The 21,026-nt window shown below is 42.3% G+C and overlaps 1 protein-coding gene across 2 annotated transcripts in view; it reads left to right on the forward strand.

Moving 5' to 3' along the window:
• The first annotated feature begins 432 nt into the window (after nt 1–432).
• The window catches only part of APPL2 (adaptor protein, phosphotyrosine interacting with PH domain and leucine zipper 2), a 48,703-nt gene continuing 28,109 nt past the window's right edge, over nt 433–21,026 (forward strand). Inside the window, exons 1-4 of one of the 2 annotated variants that reach the window (XM_070756255.1) lie at nt 433–850; nt 8,955–9,053; nt 11,407–11,466; nt 13,718–13,789. In XM_070756255.1, the coding sequence (XP_070612356.1) occupies nt 797–850; nt 8,955–9,053; nt 11,407–11,466; nt 13,718–13,789 (285 nt within the window). In that variant the 5' untranslated portion in view covers nt 433–796. The remainder of the gene's footprint in view (nt 851–8,954; nt 9,054–11,406; nt 11,467–13,717; nt 13,790–21,026) is intronic. The other variant, XM_070756256.1, reaches the window with a different exon arrangement.

Consider the following 21,026-nt stretch of genomic DNA (forward strand, 5'->3'; position numbering starts at 1 on the left):
ATTTACTACAATAGGAAAAACATATCCAGAGCCCAGAAGAGGAAAAAAGGAAAAAAAATCAAACTTTTGCTACCAGTACAGTACTGTGTACCTGACTAAAATTTTGGTACTGTTACTGCATCCCTGACCGTACCCGTAGGAGCCCATCGCTGGGTTTACATTAGGTTTGTCTCTGTTGTGTGCTAGTGTGTTGTTGTGGTTGAAGCTGAAGTAGTCGTTGACAGGCAGGACATTGTAAGCAGATGATTTCATGGGCTGTGCTTAGATCGTAGTTCTAAGCTTTCTAACAACCCTCCCTTGTTGTTTGCACTTTGGCGTTTTGGCTCTCCGCCTTAAGGCCGTGAGTAAGCAGGGCGGAATGCACGCGGAAGAGTTAGACGAGGGAAGATCCTCCATGTCACACTTCCTCCGCTGCTCTCCGTTTCTCGTCCTGCCAGAAACAGGAACTAGGAGGAGGAGTCCTTTAGGCGAGGCGTTTGCGCCCTGCCTGTTGACCGGGGCTGGGCATGCAACAGGCGGGAGGACAACCTGTTTTGACAAACACACCCCTGGGTTCCTGGACTGCGCCGCCGGCCCCTTTCTCCAGTTTTTAGCGTGAAAGAAAGGGAAAAAAAGAAGCTCCGGAGGAAAGACCGCAGAGTGGATTGTTGTTCTTTGCAAGCGCGTTTGGGTCTCCTGAGCGAAGCGACCCCAGCCTCCAGATCCGACGTGTCAGCAGGTTTTGGGCCAAGCGCTCTCGCTGCAAAGCGAACCTTAAACGCCATTCCCGGACCCGTCTCTCCCCCAGCGCCAGGCCATGCCCGCCGTCGACAGACTTCGCCTGGAAGACGCTCTGCAAGACAGCCCGCAGGTATCCCGATCCCCGGACCAGGCTTAGAGTTTTGCACCTGAGTTGCGGTTGGGGGAAGGAAGGGATGGTGGCGCAGCAGAGGCCATACAAAAGCTACCTGGCGAGGGTCAGGGCCGGGGAGGTTGGAAAGGAGAGAAAGGTGGACGGTAGTGACCAGGAAGAGGCGATTGTTAGCCGAGCTGCCTTTGTATAGGATAAGAGTTTTAGGATCGCATCAAATCAAATCTGAGACTGAGATTATTATCCTTTCACAACAAGCATAGGAAAATTACTCTTCTGCAAATCCTGCAGTCTTGCCGACTGGGGAATTATTCAAATTTATTTATTTATTTACTGTCGCACCTTCTTCCTTCTATTTTCTTTTCTTTTGTGGCAACAAGAGAATAACAATATTAAGTGTTATTAACATTGTTATTAATAATAACAATATTTATTTATATATGTGTGTGTGTGTGTATGGTACATACATACATATACACACTGTTCAAAAAAATAAAGGGAACACTCAAACATTCTAGATCTGAATGAATGAAATACAGTATTCTCATTGAATACTTTGTTCTGTACAAAGTTGAATGTGCACAACAGCCTGTGAAATTGATTGTCAATCAGTGTTGCTTCCTAAGTGGACAGTTTGCACAGAAGTTTGATTTACTTGAAGTTTTATTTTGTTTTTTAAGTGTTCCCTTTATTTTTTTTTGAGCAGTGTGTGTGTGTGTGTGTATATATGTCACATATTTTTGCTGAATTTTTGAAAATTAAGGGAGGATAGATCTATTTCAGCCTTGTTCTGGTATGTATGTATATATGCATGCATGCATGCATGTATGTATGTATGTATGTATGTATAAATGTAACTTTTTAAATGTAACTTTTAATTCAAATTAACTATACCTCGATGTATACTATCTTTTTATATGTTGTCATAAGCCGCCCCGAGTCTTCGGAGAGGGGCAGCATATAAATCTAATAAATAATAATAACAACAACAATAATAATAATTAAAAATAATAATAATAATATTTGTTATTCTCTTGTTACTGTTGACCTCTCCCAATTCCTAAGAGGTCAATAAGGGGCGTGCATAAGTACACCAGCGTGCCTTCCGTCCCCTGTCCTAATGTTTCTCTTTTACTAGTGTCATGCATATAAATATTGCTAAATCTTTGTATACCACCAATACGGACTTGACAAAACAAACCAATAAATAAAAATAATTTAAACTGTTCGAGCACCATCACTAACATATTCAAAGTGCTTTGGAGATTGGAGTCGTGTGTTGCAGAGCACCTAATGGCAACCTGAACTTTAGTATGTACAGATCCTGATCATACGGATCATATTAAAAAAGAGAGAGCAGGGTAAGTTAACAATCGTAATAAAAAAAATAACGCTCACCCGGATACTGTACTGTGAAAACACCCCTTCCCTGCAGTTGGCTGTTAATAATGTAGCTCGTCTCAGGTTACAACTGGGAAAGGAAGTGGGGAGCAGGGAAGGGTTAACAGGGAGTCCAGGCAGTAGACTCTGAAAATATTAATGAGGGTTTGGATGGAAGAGGTGGAGACAGGAAGTAATGCAGCTTTTATTAGTGTAGCTGCTCCAATTTGACAAATCTAGGTCACTGTGTAGAAAAGAGGAATTTTGCAGGAAAGAAAAATAATCACTCCATCTAAAAGCAACTGAAAAATAAAATAATGGCTTGGAATGATAAGGGGGCTAATTAAGATTAAATATTGAGAGTCTACAATTAAAAATTAAGGTAGGATAATTCAATGTGGAAGGAGGAGATTTGGTTGATTTTTTGTAGTGCTGGTGAATAAATAAATACTGTACTAGTATTTATAAATACTAGTTTCAAATAATTTTGTACATCCAACACATACCATCAGGCTATTTATCTTTCTGAAATAGTTTGATCCCTAGTAACGTGAGAGTTGTAACAGGGCATGTATTGTGTTGAATTCCCATAAATATATGGATATTTTGAACGGTAAAGATTTCCTAGTCAATATTCCAAAACGTATTTTGTTATTATTGTGACAGGATATTTTTTAAATAATTCTGAATTCATTTTGCTTCTTTGCTAAGAGTATCCCATCATTCTAATTTGCCTCTTGTTATTTTGATTTACCTGATAAGAAAACATTTCCATTGTGGTTTTAAATAATTCTATGACAGAGACAATCAAGATTGCAAAATGGGGTTATAGGGATATGGTGGGGAGCATTGATAGCCTTTTTGCTCAGAGGAAAAATGTCAGATTCCCTATTTTGACAAGCATCTTTATTAAAGTAACTGCTGTGCAGCATTTTCAGAGCGATTCATCTTGCTAGATAGTAAACAGAACTCTCCCATATGTCTCCTAAGTGGCAAAATCCATGGAAATCCATGGTCATCATGGTTATGACCTATAAAGCCCTTCATGGCACTGGACCAGATTACCTCAGGGACCGCCTTCTGCTGCATGAATCCCAGCGACCAGTTAGGTCCCACAGAGTGGATCTTCTCCGGGTCCCGTCAACTAAGCAATGTCGCCTGGCGGGACCCAGGGGAAGAGCCTTCTCTGTGGCGGCCCCAGCCCTCTGGAACCAACTCCCCCCAGAGATTAGAACGGCCCCCACCCTCCTTGCCTTTCGTAAACAACTTAAAACCCACCTCTGCCACCAGGCATGGGGGAATTGAGATCCTCTTTCCCCCTAGGCCTTTACAATTCTATGCATGGTATGTATGTATGTATGTATGTTTGGTTTTTATATTAATTGATTTTTAATCATCAATACCAAATTACTATTGTACACTGTTTTATTGTCGCTGTTAGCCGCCCCGAGTCTCTGGAGAGGGGCGGCATACAAATCCAATAAATAAATAAATAAATAAATAAATAAATAAATAAATAAATAAATAAATAAATTAGAGTCTGCCAGGAATTCCAGTACAATTCTTAAAATTTAGGGGTTGAAGAATCAAATCATTTTTAAAGATTATACCAAAACTGACAGTCCACACAGGGAACAATTTATTTTTAAACACTAACTACAATAAACAATAAAAAAGAACAGATTTAAAGTGAACAGCGGTTAAAGTTATATACAAGCAATAAAATTCATATGCACCATGATATATTTATACTCACAAGAAAAACAACACGTTTACCATCATTAAATGTCCTTACTATCTAACTTACTGCTGTTCTCAGCATCTGTTTTTACTTCCATCAGTCATCTCACTTTATTAAATAAACAAGTGTTCAGATCCCTCTTAAATAATGTATCCAATGAAGAATGAAGAAGTTTCTCAAAACATTTCCCCTGCCCTAGCTGAGGTTTTAGACACAGAACATGATCAAATCCTCCTTCTTCTATCTAAATCTCTGAATACTTTTTATCTGAAGTTGTAACATAAACTCTCTGGCTTTGTGTCTTAATTTGTCAATAATGATTTGGTAAAGCCTACATAATTAGTCATCAGAGTACATAATGGTAGCATGGATTTTCTCTTGTTTTCCTGACCATTTTGGCTCCCCTCTCAATGACCTCATTTGAAGCATTTCCTGAGATTCCGCCTTAAAAATTACACAATCCTCCTCTAATCTGGTATCCTCAGGAGTTGGGATCAAAACTCCCTTTTTATCACCCTGTAATCGTCAAGTATTCTTTATTGGTTTACCTTTGCCTCCTTTCCACTTTCCTTTATTCTCTGTTTTCTCCTGCAGTGACCTGTCTGGACCGGGAGTCACTGCTCACAGTCACTCATGCCCTCATCACCTCGAGGCTCGACTACTGTAACACTCTCTACATGGGGCTACCTTTGAAGAGTGTTCGGAAACTTCAGATCGTGCAGAATGCAGCTGCGAGAGCAATCATGGGCTTCCCTAAATATGCCCATGTCACACCAACACTCCGCAGTCTGCATTGGTTGCCGATCAGTTTCCGGTCACAATTCAAAGTGTTGGTTATGACCTATAAAGCCCTTCATGGCACCGGATCAGATTACCTCAGGAACCACCTTCTGCCGCACAAATCCCAGCGGCCAATTAGGTCCCACAGAGTGGGTCTTCTCCGAGTCCCATCAACTAAACAATGCCACTTGGCGGGACCCAGGAGAAGAGCCTTCTCTGTGGCGGCCCCGGCCCTCTGGAACCAACTCCCCCCAGAGATTAGAATTGCCCCCACCCTCCTTGCCTTTCATAAGCTACTTAAAACCCACCTCTGCCGCCAGGCATGGGGGAATTAAGACTTTTTTCTCCCCCTAGGCCGTTACAACTGTATACATGGTATGTTTGTATGTATGTTTGGTTTTTATATATTAAGGGGTTTTAATTTGCTTTTAGTATTGGATTTTATTGTATATTGTTCATGATTGTTGTTAGCCGCCCCGAGTTTTCGGAGAGGGGCGGTATATAAATCCAATAAAACTTGAAACTTGAACTGTTGATAGAATTACCCTTTCATGCTCAGTGATGGATTAATGCAAACAATGCAAATTCGCATGTAGAATGTCAAGATTGGTTTATGCTCTAGTTTGATATCTTACTATATTTTAAATTATGTAAACCCTATACAATGCGGCACACATTGCCATGCATTTTTACAGCATATACATGGGACAGGACCAGATTATCTCCGGGACCGCCTTCTGCCGCACGAATCCCAGCGACCAGTTAGGTCCCACAGAGTGGGCCTTCTCCGAGTCCCGTCAACTAAACAATGTTGTTTGGTGGGACCCAGGGGAAGAGCCTTCTCTGTGGTGGCCCCGGCCCTCTAGAACCAACTCCCCCCAGAGATTAGAATTGCCCCCACCCTCCTTGCCTTTCATAAGCTCCTTAAAAACCACCTCTGCCGTCAGGCATGGGGGAACTGAGATATTCTTTCCCCCTAGGCCTCTACAATTTATGCATGGTATGCTTGTTTGTATGTATGTTTGGTTTTATAAATAAGGGTTTTTTTAATATTGGATTGTTACATGCTGTTTTTATCACTGTTGTTAGCCGCCCCGAGTCCACGGAGAGAGGCGGCATAAAAATCCAATTAAAAAAAAAATAGACATACCTTTGGAAATAAAAACCTCCCCCACAGTTATAGTTGTCAGGAAAAATCTTTTCCAGATCTGTTTCGAGAATAAATTCTTCATTTGAAGTTAATACACTGTCTGAATGGCCCCAAAGTCCCCCTTAGCGTTTTTAATTTGAAGAGGTAAACCATAATAGACATCCAAATCTAAATAGGTTAGCTGGTGACACCCTTCCCTGTCACAATGAAATGTATTTATTCCAAATTTGGTATAAATATTCATTATCCCACAAACATGGGATACAAGCTTGCTCCCTTTTTTCGACCTTTCCCGAGTGACTATGTAAGAAATTTTCCACAATGCAAGCAACACTTTTGCAAAGAATTTTTTAATTTTTTTTCTCTCCAATCACATTAGAGTAAAAATTATAACAACAACATCCACTTGCTTTGCAATAAATCAATTTCAGGAAGTTATGTTATACAAGCCAAATACTATCACCTTCACTTTTGACATCTGGATAAAAAATAGCTGCCCTGTTTTTTTAATGCTATACAAATATACTATTAGCTGAAATCACATTTAAGCTGTTCCAAATTTTAGTTTCTCCCATTAAGTAGGCTAAAATGTTTCAACTCTCTCCTAACCGCTTCTATATCAATTTTCATGTACAGTGATACCTCGTCTTACAAACGCCTCGTCATACAAACTTTTCGAGATACAAACCCGGGGTTTAAGATTTTTTTGCCTCTTCTTACAAACTATTTCCACCTTACAAACTCACCGCCGCCGCTGGGATGCCCCGCCTCCGGACTTCCGTTGCCAGCGAAGCACCCATTTTTGCACTGCTGGGAGTCCCCTGAGGTTCCCCTCACTGGGAAACCCCACCTCCAGACTTCTGCATTTTTGTGATGCTGTAGGGAAATCCCAGGATCGCAAAAACGGGCGCTCCGTTGGCAACGGAAGTCCAGATGTGGGGTTTCCCAGCGAAGGGAGCCTCAGTGAAATCGCAGCATCGCAAAAACACAGAGGTCCAGAGGTGGGGTTTCAAGGACTTCGGTGTTTTTCCGATGCTGCGATTTCACTGAGGCTCCCCTCGCTGGGAAACCCCACATCTGGTCCTCCGTTGCCAGCGAAGCGCTCATTTTTACGATGCTGGGATTCTCCTGCTGGGATTCCCCTGCAGCATCGCAAAAACACAAAAGTCCAGAGGTGGGGTTTCCCATGGAGGGGAGGCTCAGGGGAATCCCAGCAGTGCAAAAATGGGCACTTCGGCTGGCAAAAGGAGTGAATTTTGGCCTTGCACGTATTAATCGCTTTTCCATTGATTCCTATGGGAAACACTGTTTCGTCTTACAAACTTTTCACCTTAAGAACCTCGTCCCGGAACCAATTAAGTTTGTAAGACAAGGTATCACTGTATAGTCAATACCCTTTACAGATAATTAGCGCCTATTAAAAAAATACCCCTAAAAAAACATTTGAAAACATCTTGCGGTAGTATAATCAAAGGGGAAAAAAGCAACACTTTCAAAACATTGATTTTAGTATTTCTCAACCTTGGCTGCTTGAAGTAGTGTGGACTTCAACTCCCAGATTTCCCCAGCCAGCTGTCTGGGGAATTCAGGATGTTGAAGTCCACAGATCTTCAAGTGGCCAAGGTTGAGGAACACTGATCTGTCTTGATAATGGGTCATCTAATGGGTCATCTAATAAATAGAGGGAGTCTTTCATAGATGATTTTATTCTGGAATTTATTCCTTCACTATGTGTAACATCTGCTAGATTTAATTCTACAGTGTGTAAGATCTGCTAGATTTAATTCTACAAGAAAAGACTATGGGTGGTCACTAGTTGCAGTGGTTTTGTATACAGTAATAAGAATTGTTGGGTCCCTGGGCTTACATCCCACTTGTGAACTTCTTGTCAACAACGTGGTGAACAGAACTCTGGATCATGGAATCTTTGGCAGAGGGTTATCTCTGCTGAATGATATTTTAAATATATACCATGTTTTTGGAGTATAAGACACATCTTTTTCCTCCCTAAAAGAGGCTGAAAATTTGGGTGCGTCTTATACTCTGAATATAGCTTTTTGCGCAGCTTTTTTTCCAATCCTAACTAAGAGCTAACAATCTTCCCAGCTCTTACCTTGCAGGCTCCTTCATTGTTAGTCTCTTCAAAGAATATTCTTCCAGTCCTTAAGTCTTTGCAAGCTTTTTTTCATTGCTCGATTTGCTCCGAATATGGTTTTTTTCCAGCCTTAGCCAGGTGCTAACGATGTTCCCAGCTCTTACCAGCTTGCAAGCTCTTTCATGGTTACTCTTTCCAAATAAGATTTTTTAAAAGACGTAACCAGTGTATGAAATAATGTGCTGAAGCTGACCAGACTAAGGATGCTAGCCAGATGAATATCTAGTAGCTAGTTCCCCCCCCCCCCCCCTATTTTCCTTACCAAAACCTAAGGTGCATTTTATACTCCAAAAAATACGGTCATTAAGGCAGTGATTTTCAACCTTTTTTGAGCGGTGGCACATTTTTTACATTTACAAAACCATGGGGCACATTGAGTGGGGGGGGGGGCGGCTAAAAAAAGTTCTCTCTTCCTCCCTTTCGCTCTATTTCTCTCTCCCTCTCTCTCCCTCTTTTTTTCTCTCTCTCTCTCCATCCCTCTTTCTTTCTCTCTTCTTTCCTCTTTATTGCTCTCTTTCTCTCTCCCTCCCTACTTCCCTCTATGTCTTTCTCTCTCCCACCTTCCCTCCCTCTCTTTCTCTCTCTCTCTCTCTCTTTCTTTCTTTCTCTTGCTCTCTCTCTTGCTTTCTTTCTCTCTTGTTCTCTTTCTCTCTTGCTTTCTTTCTTGCTTTCTCTCTCTTGCTCTTTCTTTCTCTCTTTCTCTTTCTCTTGTTTTCTTTCTCTGAGCTTCGCGGCACACCTGATCATGTCTCGCGGCACACTAGTGTGCCACGGCACACTGGTTGAAAAACACTGCATTAAGGTATTGCTAATGGAAGGGGGGGGGAAAGATGTGAGAACCTCTGAGTTATGCCTTTATTCAAGATTTCATTTATATGTTTGTTTTTAAATGCCTCAGACCCGCTCCTTGCTGAGCGTATTTGAAGAAGATGCAGGAACGCTTACAGAATACACCAACCAACTGCTTCAAGCAATGCAGAGAGTCTATGGGGCACAGGTAAGTTAGTTTCCATGAAATACACGGGATATTTTTTTCCTTCCCCTTTCTAAAATACATTTTTAATTCTTCTTACAGTTCAAGCTACCATTAATACAGGTAGTCCTCGATTTTTACAACAGCTCATTTTAGTAACAGTTCAAAGTTACGACGACACTGTCAAAAGTGACTTATGACAGTTGTTTTTCAGACTTATGACCATTGCAGCCTCTCCATGGTCACAAAATCAAAATTCAAACCCTGGCCAACTGACTCATATTTATAACGTTTGCTGTGTCCTGAGGTCATGGGATCCCCCTTTTGTGACCTTCTGACCTTACTGGTTTTCCGGAAAGCTGTTAAAACCTGGCTTGGAATTACGATTGATTGTTAGTATCTATGGTTTTTAATTATATATGTGATTTTAGTGATGTTTTTACTGTTTTTTACCTGTATTGTATTTATAACCATTGTTAGCTGCTCAGAGTGCATTTTGGAGTGAGCGGCATATACATGCAATCAATCAATCAATCAATCAATAAATTCACATCAGCAAACCGTGTTAGCAACTTAAAAATGGCAGTGATTCATTTAACAACCATGGCAAGAAATTTCATTAAATGGGATAATACTCACTTAACAATTTTGAACTTACTTGTGGTCATAAATTTAGGGCTACCAGTAATTGAGTAGTGATTTGGAGCCGGGGGGGGGGGGGATAGACCCGGAAATTTTGGACATCAATTTCCATCAGCCTGGCCAACATAACTGTTGGAAAAGAATTGTCAGAGTTGTTGCGAAACATATTTTGTGGTCACAACCTAAGTTGTGATTCCTAATCTATTCATACATCAAGTGATTTGGTCTTTAGAAACATTATCTTCTGAGGTTAAAGAGTAGTTTTGCTGCTATTGGTTCCTGTGTGCAAAAGAGTGCTACAGAATAATAATAATAATAATAATAATAATAATAATAATAATAACAACAACAACAACAACAACAACAACAACAATAACAACAACAATAATAATCCCAGGGGACAGCAGAATTGAGGAGAAGCAGCTAGAGAAATTAGTGAAATATGAAGATCTAAAAATCAAGCTGCAATGACTCTGGCATAAGCCAGTGAAAGTGGTCCCAGTGGTACTTGGCATGCTGGGCGCAGTGCCAAAGGATCTCAGTGGACATTTGAAAACCATCGAAATTGACAAAATCTCCATCTGTCAATTGCAAAAGGCCGCTTTACTGGGATCGGCAAACATAATTCGCCACTACATCACGCAGTCCTAGGTGCTTGGGAAGTGCCCGACTGGTGATGAAATACGAAATCCAGCATAGTGATCTCATTTGCTGTGTTGTATTGACATAATAATAATACTGTAATAAGATTTGTATGCCGCCCCTCTCCAAGGACTCAGAGCGGCTTTTTGATAAGGACCAAGGTAAACCGTAGTGTTACCCCCTCCCATTTTCCCCACACAACCAATAAGTCAGGTTGGGCTAAGAGAGTGGCCAAAATCTCCCACAGAACTTCAATAGCTGAAGGCAGACATGACCCTGAGTCCATATATCGGCCAGTCCTGACCATAGTTCCCTCTAAGCTGAGCAGTGAGCAATCGCTCACTTAAAAATCATCATCAACTCAGAGTTTTCCAAACCTGCCCAGAAGCCGAGAGGGAAAGAGTGAGAGGGAAGGAGAGAGAGAGGAAGAGAGGAAGAGAGAGAAACAGATAGAAAAAGGAGAGGAAGGAAAAGAGAAAGAAAAAGAATGGGAGTGAGGAAGAGAGAAAGAAAATCAAAATCTAGTTTGAAACTAGCTCAACTATTTAAGTGGCATTTTGATATTGATAGAGTTGCCCTATTATGATCTCACTGTTATAGACACACAGTACAGTATTTTATTTTGAAATTCTCTGAGGCAAAACAGGGTGGATTTGTTTTTATTTATTTATTTATTTATTTATTTATTTATTTATTTATTTATTTATTTATTTATTTATTTATTTATTTATTTATTTATTTATTTATTTATTATTTCTGTGCCGCCCAGTCCTGAAGGGACTGCCACTCAGACACTATACTTTTCCGCCCCCCCCCCCAAAAAAAAATTAGAGGGAACACTGGTCCTGACTCTACACAGCTGGATAGTGTCTTCTTTAATAGTTGCCTTTAATGTGAATTCTCTTCTCTAGTAGCATCCATTAAAAGACATTGCCTGAGCAACATCTTGGCCCAATCTGCCACTTTTTGCAATAGAGCATATTATTTAAAAGGCAAATGAAGTCCTCCTTTGGAAACAGTGGTGCAGTCCTTTCATTGTAAATCTTTTAAGTGGTTGTGAGAGTCAATAATGAGACACATTCTCTCTTTATAGAATGAAATGAGCCTGGCCACACAACAGCTTTCCAAGCATCTACTTGCCTATGAAAAACAGGTATGTGCGTTACAAGTCTTTTCCCGAACAATTTCCTCATCAGGGAGATGAAAAGTAGACCAAGTTTAACCTTCCCCTAGTTTTGCTTGATCATTTGCAGAGATTCTAACAAGGAGACTAACTTGTTCTGATGTACAGTGATCCCCCGGTTATTGCCTTCCCGACCATTGCAAACAGGCTAATTTGCGATTTTTCAACCCGGAAGTCAAAACACCATCTGCGCATTCGTGCCCTTTTTTCTATGGGCACGCATGCGTAGATGGCGCCGGGCAGATCAGCTGCTGGGCGGCTTCCCTGGGTCTTCCCCCTCTTGCTGGCGGGAGGGCGAAGCCCCCCCCAGCACCCGCTCGCCCGCCGTTCGCCCGGCCACCCGCCGTTCACCGCTCGCCCGCCCTTCGCCCGGCCACCCGCCGCTCGCCCGCCGCTCGCCCGCCCTTTGCCCTTCGCCCGGGAAGTTCGCCAGGAGTCAGCGGAGAAGCCGCGCGCCTGTTTTAAAAGACCGGAGCCGGCCTGGGGGGGCTTTCCAGGCCGGGCTCGGGGGTTGCTGGAAAGCCCCCCCAGGCCGGCTCTGATCTTTTAAAACAGGCGCGCGGCTTCTCCGCTGACTCCTAAAGCGGGGAAGTTCGCCAGGAGTCAGCGGAAAAGCGGCGCGCCTGTTTTAAAACGATCGGAGCCGGCCTGGGGGATCGGAGCCGGCCTGGGGGGATCGGAGCCGGCCTGGGGGGGCTTTCCCTTTCAGGGCGGGCGAGCGGCGGGGCGCGGCAGCAGCGAGGAGTTTGCGTGGGCGGCGGGGAAACCCCAATCTTCGGCTCCTCGCTGCTGGGAAGTAAAAACACCATCTGCGCATGCGCAGATGGTGTTTTTACTTCCGCAGCGCTACTTCGCGAAAACCCGCTCGTTGCGGGGGGTCCTGGAACGGAACCCCCGCAATGATCGGGGGATCACTGTATTCTGGTGGCCAGCTTTTGAGGGCCTGCTTTCTTAATTTGAAAGGGCACATGGGATTGATTCTTAAAACTCAAACAACTGTGTCACTCCCTTGTGATCATTTCTCTATTCACAGCAGTGGTGAGATACCTAGGATGTTTTGCAGGCAAGGAAGAAAATGTCAGGATGCCAACAGCCACACAATAGAAGCTTTAAAAAGGGGTACAGCTTCAAGCCTACCTATCTTGACTTTTTCTACCCCTTTGTAGATACCCTGGGAGGTACATCTGGTTTCTGATGTTGAGGAAGATAGAACATAGAAACATAGAAGTCTGACGGCAGAAAAAGACCTCATGGTCCATCTAGTCTGCCCTTATACTATTTTCTGTATTTTATCTTAGGATGGATATATGTTTATCCCAGGCATGTTTAAATTCAGTTACTGTGGATTTATCTACCACGTCTGCTGGAAGTTTGTTCCAAGGATCTACTACTCTTTCATTAAAATAATAGCATTTTAATAGCATACTGCTAGCATTTCTTTCAGTGGGTCATATTGGTAGGAAACTTTAGTAATGTTAGGAAGACTATATGTAAGTCAGTGGTGGGCTACCAGCCGGAACGTTAAATTGCACTCGCCGCCACGGCTCGTAAATTCTTGCAGGACCAGCGTGATTTTGCTACTGCACCTGTGGAGGTAGCAAAATCATGCACAGAGTTGCAGGTAAAATCTTGCCGAAACACGGGTGCAATTTTGCTACCTCCACAGGTACAGCAGCAAAATCTCACTGATCCTGCAAGTACTTACCAGCCGGCACAGCGAGCGCAATTTAGCATTCCGGCTCGTACCCCACCGCTGATGTATCATACTGCTATTTTGCAGAAATTTGCCAAGATCAGTGCAGTGTGATTATAATCTATGACCAGTGGTTGAGAATAGATAGCCTTTGATTTTATGGATGTGTGGTTGGGCTGTATGACTGTTTTTAATAGGGGGTTTTTAAAGACTGTTTTAACATTGGATTTGTATATGATGTTTTATTGTTGTGAGCCGCTCCGAGTCCTCGGAGAGGGGCGGCATACAAATCTAATAAATTATTATTAGTAGTATTATTATAATAGAAGGTGTGGGGTGGGGTAGAATTTCTATCTTTGGGTTAGAAATAATGAGAGGCAAAGTCCTTTCTCTGGCTGGGTCATAAGTACTCTTAATCTTGCTGAGCAAAATACTTCTGATTGGGCTAAACGTGATCTGAGCCTTCTTAGGCTCACTCTCGTTTCCTTTTTTGATTAAGTGCTGCCATTAATCCTTGTTAACTTGCAGAATTTTGCCTTGGGGAAAGGAGATGAAGAAGTGATATCTACGCTTCAGTCCTTCTCAAAAATTGTGGATGAGGTAATCCAGATTGTAACACACTTTTTTCTCTTTCACTCTCCTGATTAGGATATAAAGATGGTGGGGGGGAAAAGGGTGATTACAATGCAGAAAAGGACTTCTCTTCTGCAGCTGAAATAATGGAGAAGAAAGGAAGGATTCTGCTATTCTGTGAAGAGTCTTATGGAAACCTTCAACTCTTTTAAATTTATTTATTTATTTTATTTATTTATTTAGTCCAATACATAATACACTTTGAAGAGAATAGATATTTAGTAATATAACTAAAGAAAGGAATAGAAGAAAAGATATAAAAGTATAGGTGAACAAATTTGAAAGGAAGAAAAGATAAATGAGATAAGGAGAGACAATTGGACAGGGGACGGAAGGCACAGGATGGTGATATTGGGTGGGACAGGGTTTACTATTATTTCTATCTCTATTATTATTTACTAGTGAATAGATACTCTGGATATTATTGCCATTTGAGAATTTTTCTATTTGCACCGATTAACATGTAAGAGGTGATAATTTTTTTCAGGAAGATAGTGTTCATGAGAAAATAGAACCATAATAAACGTGTTACATATGTAATGATGTTAAAGATCAAGTTATTTAATTGTACAAATAATGGTTCTATCTATTAAGTGATTAGAGAATGTTTGGACAAATAGTTCTCCCTGGCTACACTGGGTTGTTGTGTGTTTTGTTTGAATAGATGGTCCGACATTTCCAAAGTCATTTTGCCGAGTTGTGTTTTTGTGGCTGGCATTGTTAATGAAATGTTCGCGGGAAGGAATTAACCGTAGCGATAATTAAAGGCACCCTTAGGCCTTGCAGTGCAAAACTCACAATTCCCTCCCCATAGATGTTTTTCAAAAGATGCTTCTAAAACTGACCAGGTCTTTGCTTTTCATCTCACCTGGAGAAGAAAACGGGGGCTTACGAAGCTCCAGGTTGCAGATTTTTCTGCTCCCTTGATAGTAAAGTATCAAAAGATGGATAGAATAATACCTACATACATGCAACATCAGTCAAAAGAAATATTGAACGCAATGCTTCCACCCCCCGACTGTGTTGGCAGCCTTTATGTATATTTGTCACTTACTGTATGAGAAATATGACTTGTTGCCTTACTTGTACATTGAAATAAATTCTATATTTCTAAAAAAAACAAAAAAACAAAAAAAAAAGTGTTAATCAATAAAGTATTTATTTTTGCAGTTTGCACTTAAGATTGTCATCATTGCCCAAGTGCAGTAAAACCATTTCTGATGTCTTACATTGTAAGGCAGGGATAAAACACTTGTAGACTTCCAATTGTTGCTGAACTTCAAAATCTTATGAACCTAAATGCCATAGTTTAAAGGCCTATGAATCTGCCCACTCACGTTCATAGACTTTTTGCCCTATCCTCGTCCTCAGATGTTCTAAGATGATTCCTCTACAATTTCTATGACTGTCCACAATTTTTCAGAGGCAGACAGGGATTTTTATTTTTTGCTTTTTTCCAGCAACTTGATTTCTGCTATATCTTCCAGAGGTGGGCTGGTGACGTGTGCCTGCCCCTTTGGCCCTGATTGCTAGCGGGGTCCAGCGCAATTGTGCTACTGCACCTGGGCAGGTAGCAAAATCGCACGCAGACATACAGGTGCTCCTGAATTTTGGCACTTTTTTTGCTGGACTCCACTAACCCTCAGGGCCACGGTGGTGAGCACACATCACCCTTCCACCTTAGCAGCCCACCTCATTCTCAAACAACTTCATTATTCCAAATTTGTTTTCTCTTAGGAATTTCACATCCTTCCCCATCTGGTTTCCACTGTTTAATTACATCCAACCAATATCCACAATTCCATGAGCCTCTCAACACTAAAACAATAATTTTTTTTCTAGAGCATTAGCTGTTGCAATTTATCCTAAATAGGCTTAAGATTTGTATTGGGGGGAAATATCTAGGAAATCCAATAGCTGTAAACTAGACTAAAAAGAAAAAAACATCCTGGAAGAAAAAAGCCACTGGATTCTTTCATATTGTTGGCAAAAGAATAACTATAATATGGTTCTCAACCTGGGGGTGTCGAACGACCATTTCACAAGGGTTCGGGGCAAAGACAAATTTCCCAAGGTGTTAGGAACTAAAGCTTCTATTCTGGCACCTTGGAACATATTTTTACAATACAACCAATCAGGCATTTACAGTGGGAGTGTCCCTCTGACCTTTCTGCCAATCAGCTTAAAGCTCTGTTGGGAGAATTGGCGCTAGACTTATGGTTGGGGGTCACTGCAACAGGAGGAACTGTATTAAGGGGTTGCGGCATTAGAAAGATTGAGAACCACCGAATATGGAAGTAACAAGGAAGACTTTATTCCTTCCCCCCCCCCCCGGCGAGTTCTACATTACTCACCAAGGTATAATATACTGGAGGTAAAAAATTCAATCCCTTTTAATAGCTCAGTTGTATGTATGACTATGCTTAGACAAAACAACCTCAGACAAAATGTATCAGCAATTCAAATACAAAATTAAGAGTTCATTATCCTGTCCATCTTTTTAACATAATACAGTGATACCTTGTCTTACAAACTTAATTGGTTCTGGGACGAGGTTCTTAAGATGAAAAGTTTGTAAGATGAGACAATGTTTCCCATAGGAATCAATGGAAAAGCGATTAATGCGTGCAAGCCCAAAATTCACCCCTTATGCCAGCCGAAGCGCCCATTTTTGCGCTGCTGGGATTCCCCTGAGGTTCCCCTCCATAGGAAACCCCACCTCCGGACTTCTGTGTTTTTGCGATGCTGCAGGGGAATCCCAGCAGGGAAATCCCAGCAGGGGAATCCCAGCATCGCAAAAACAAGCGCTTCACTGGCAACGGAAGTCCGGAGGTGGGGTTTCCCATGGAAGGGAGCCTCAATGGAATCCCAGCAGTGCAAAAACAGGTGCTTTGCTGTCAACGGGAGTCTGGAGGCGGGGCATCCCAGCGGCGGCGGTGGGTTTGTAAGGTGAAAATAGTTTGTAAGAAGAGGCAAAAAAATCTTAAACCCTGGGTTTGTATCTCGAAAAGTTTGTATGATGAGGCGTTTGTAAGATGAGGTATCACTGTACTTAACAGTGATCTGCTGGGGCCAAAGTGTAGCAGAGGGTTTTTGAAATACATACTAGGTCTCCAAGAAAATTTCTGTGTTCTTCCCCGATGTTCCCAAGGTGTAAACCATTTAGTGACTCTTGTGTTTGTCAGTGATGATGAATCATACCTTTAGTCTCCTTCTTGTATTTATATATTGACCTACACATGAAAATCAATAACCATTTAAAAACCTCCCTTGGATATTACAGTGTTCTGTTAGGAAAAGAAAAAGAAAAACATAACAGCTATTTGCTTGGTTTTGGATAAAACAGCCACATGGGCAAAGCAATACAATGTGCGAATGAAACTGAAGTTTGCCGAATCGATATAAATATCCAAGTTTATTTTGCTTCGGAGCCTCTCCTTATGTAAACTCTCCAGTCCTATGATAACTTTGCAGACTTTCTTGCTCCACTGTAGCTGTGTAGGTCTTATTTGTGAGTTTAATCTTTGCATTTTGTGGGGTAAATATCCCTTGGAATTTTTGGTGGCATAACCTTCGTGTTCAGTTTCGTACTATTTTAAGACACGATTAGTTTATCTACTAGAGGCAATTCACAATGCAGATATTCCAGATTTTAAACAGAGATACAGTGATCCCCCGATTATCGCGAGGGTTCCGTTCCAAGACCCCTCGCGATAATCGATATTTCGGGATGTAGTGGTGCGGAAGTAAAAACACCATCTGCGCATGCGCGCCCCTTTTTCCATGGCCGCACATGCGCAGATGGTGGAGTTTGCGTGTGGGCGGCGGGGAAGACCCGGGGAAGACCCAGGGAAGGTTCCTTCGGCCGCCCAACAGCTGATCTGCTCCGCAGCGCGGCAGCAGCGAGGAGCCGAAGATGGGGTTTCCCCGTTGCCCAGGCAACGGGGAAACCCCATCTTCGGCTCCTCGCTGCTGCCGCGCTGCGGAGCAGATCAGCTGTTGGGCGGCCGAAGGAACCTTCCCTGGGTCTTCCCGCCGCCCAGGCAAAGGGGAAACCCCAAGATCGCTTGCCGCTTGCCCGTTCGCCCCGCCCGCCCGGCTGCTCGCTTGCCGCTTGCTTGCAGCGCGGCAGCAGCGAGGAGCCGAAGATGGGGTTTCCCCGTTGCCCAGGCTTGCCGCTTGCCGCTTGCCCGTCACCCGCTCGCCCGGCCGCTCGCTTGCCGCTTGCCGGTTGCCCGTTCGCTCCCGCCCGCTCGGCTGCTCGCTTGCCGCTCGAGAGCAAGAGGGGGAGAGATAGAGAAAGAGAGAGAAGGAAAGAAAGAGATGAGAGAGGGAGGAAGAGAGTGTGAGAGAGGAAGAAGCAAGATAGAGAAAGAGAGAGAGAAAGAAAGATGAGAAAGGAAGGGAGTGACGTCATCGGGTGGAAAAATCGCGATATAGCCTTTCGCAATGATCGGGATCGCGAAACTCGGGGGATCACTGTATTCTCTTGATCGGTCTTACAAAGTGCTACCTTCTGAGAGTGTTAAGTTGTGCTGCTATCATCCTCAGGGTGGCTGGAGAAAAGTTGCAACCACTCCTCAACTTACAACAGTTCATTTAGTGATTTTAAAAAGTGACTTTATGACTGTTCTTCACGGTTACAACTTTTACAGCATCCCCATGATCATCTGATCAAAGTTGAGAGGCTGGGCAACTGATTCATATTTATTGCTGTGTCCTGGGATTATGTGATCCCATTTTGTGACTATTAGACAAGCAGAGTCAATGGGGAAACTAGATTCATTTAACAACTAGGTTACTAACTTATCAACTGCAGTGATAACAACAACATAAAATGGGGCAAAGCCCACTTAACAAATACCTCACTTAACAGAAATTTTGGACTCAGTTTCTGGTCATAAGTCAAGGACTACCTGTACAGAACAGGGGAACCACTTACATTTCTTCATGAGATTCCCCCCCCCCCCCCCCTGTTTTATAAATGCAAGAAATAAATTATCAAAGATAAAAAGGAACAAAATCAATACATCTTTTGAATGCAAACATTAATATTGGAATACATGTATAGATAATCCTCAATTTATGGTCACAGTTGAGCCCAACATTTCTGTCTTCTTCTTTTTTTAAATATAATTTTTATTGATTTTTTAAAAGTTTTACAGAAAACAAAACAAAAACTTAAACAAAAAAGTGTACCATCACCAAACAGAAAAAAAATAAAAATTCCCTTCACCAGGGAAGATTCAATTAAGTATCCTTCATTTGCTTCGTCTCTGGGTTACATTGTTCATTCATTATAAAGTGATTGAATTTCTGTCACTAAGCAAGGCAGTTGTTAAGCAAATTTTGTCCAATTTTATAAACTTTTTTTGCCACTGTTGTTAAGTGAATCGTAGGTTGGTTAAGTGAATCTGGCTTCCCTCATTGACTTTGCTTGTCAGAAGTTGTCTGGGAAAGCCCTTCATGGCACCGGACCAGATTATCACAGGGACCGCCTTCTGCTGCACGAATCCCAGCGACCAGTTAGGTCCCACAGAGTGGGCCTTCTCCGGATCCCGTCAACTAAACAATGTCGTTTGGCGGGACCCAGGGGAAGAGCCTTCTCCGTGGCGGCCCCGGCCCTTTGGAACCAACTCCCCCCAGAGATTAGAATTGCCCCCACCCTCCTTGCCTTTCTTAAGCTTCTTAAAACCCACCTTTGCCGTCAGGCATGGGGGGACTGAGATATTCTTTCCCCCTAGGCCTTACAATTTACGCATGGTATGTTTGTATGTATGTTTGTTTTATAATAAGGGGTTTTTAGTTGTTTAGTATTGGATTGTTACATGCTGTTTTTTGTCACTGTTGTTAGCCGCCCCAAGTCTGCAGAGAGGGGCAGCATACAAATCCAATAAATAAATAAACCCCAGAACAATGCAACTATCATAAGTACATGCCAGTTGCCAAGTGCTTAAGGTTTAATCATGTGATCATGGTGATGGTGCAGTGGTTTGTGAAAACCAGTCCAAGAGTGAAAACCAGTCAAACTCACTTTTTCTGGTGCCATTGTAACTTATAATGGACAGTAAATGAATGTTTGTAAGTCGAGGACTATTTGTAAATATCAACTGAAGAAGAGATGTATTGAAATCATTTACATTCAAATGCATATTCATATTTTTTTTGGATAGAGGAAGATAAATCTGCTAGGATCTACTTTATAAATATAACTTATTCTGTAAACCAAGCATGGACGAGTCCTTAGGGAAGTTTTTAAAACTTGTAATGGTTAATTTGTCTTCCCTTCTCTCCTAACCCCATACTGTTCATCCAAATAGATGCACTTTAAATACTCTTTTATTGATAAAAGATGTTCCACAAAAAGTACATCAGACTGCTAACTTTATAATTAGATTGATTTATTTTAAGGTCTCCTACAGTGAACAGGAGATAGGACTTGACAGTTAAAAGGGCATCTTTCTGTCAGTTATTTAATCCCTGCCATTATAACAGAGCTTAATAGTAAGAAACAAAATTCAGTATTTAACTCTTCTACATTAAAAAGTTGATAATTCTGTATTAAGAGATTCAAAAATTGGAAAATGTACGGTATGTCTTGATATGAGATCAAGAGATTGCTGAGATGTGAATACATACAAAATTGTTTTGAAGATAAATACTCTGTGTGTGTGTGTTTGTGTTTGTGTATTTTATATACAGCGATCCCTCGATTTTCGCGATCTCGTTCTTCGCGAAACGCTATATCGCGATTTTTCCCACCCAATGACGTCACTCTCTTCCTTCCTTTCTCATCTTTCTTTCTCTCTCTCTTTCTCTATCTTGCTTCTTCCTCTCTCACACTCTCTTCCTCCCTCTCTCATCTCTTTCTTTCCTTCTCTCTCTTTCTCTATCTCTCCCCCTCTTGCTGGTGGGCGGCGGGCGGGCGGCGGGGGCGGGGCGAGCGAGCGGGGGCATCAGCGAGGAAGACGCAGGGAAGGTTCCTTCGGCCGCCCAGCAACTGATCTGCTCGGCAGCGCGGCAGCAGCGAGGAGCCGAATCGGGGTTTCCCCTTTGCGTGGGCAGCGGGGAAACCCCGATCTTCGTCTGCTCGCTGCTGCTGCGGCCGCCCAGCAGCTGATCTGCTCGGCAGCGCAACAGCAGCGAGGAGCCGAATCGGGGTTTCCCCGCTGCCCTCGCAAAGGGGAAACCCGATCTTCGTCTG

Source organism: Erythrolamprus reginae, chromosome 6, assembly GCF_031021105.1.
Source record: "Erythrolamprus reginae isolate rEryReg1 chromosome 6, rEryReg1.hap1, whole genome shotgun sequence".
NCBI lineage: Eukaryota > Metazoa > Chordata > Lepidosauria > Squamata > Dipsadidae > Erythrolamprus > Erythrolamprus reginae.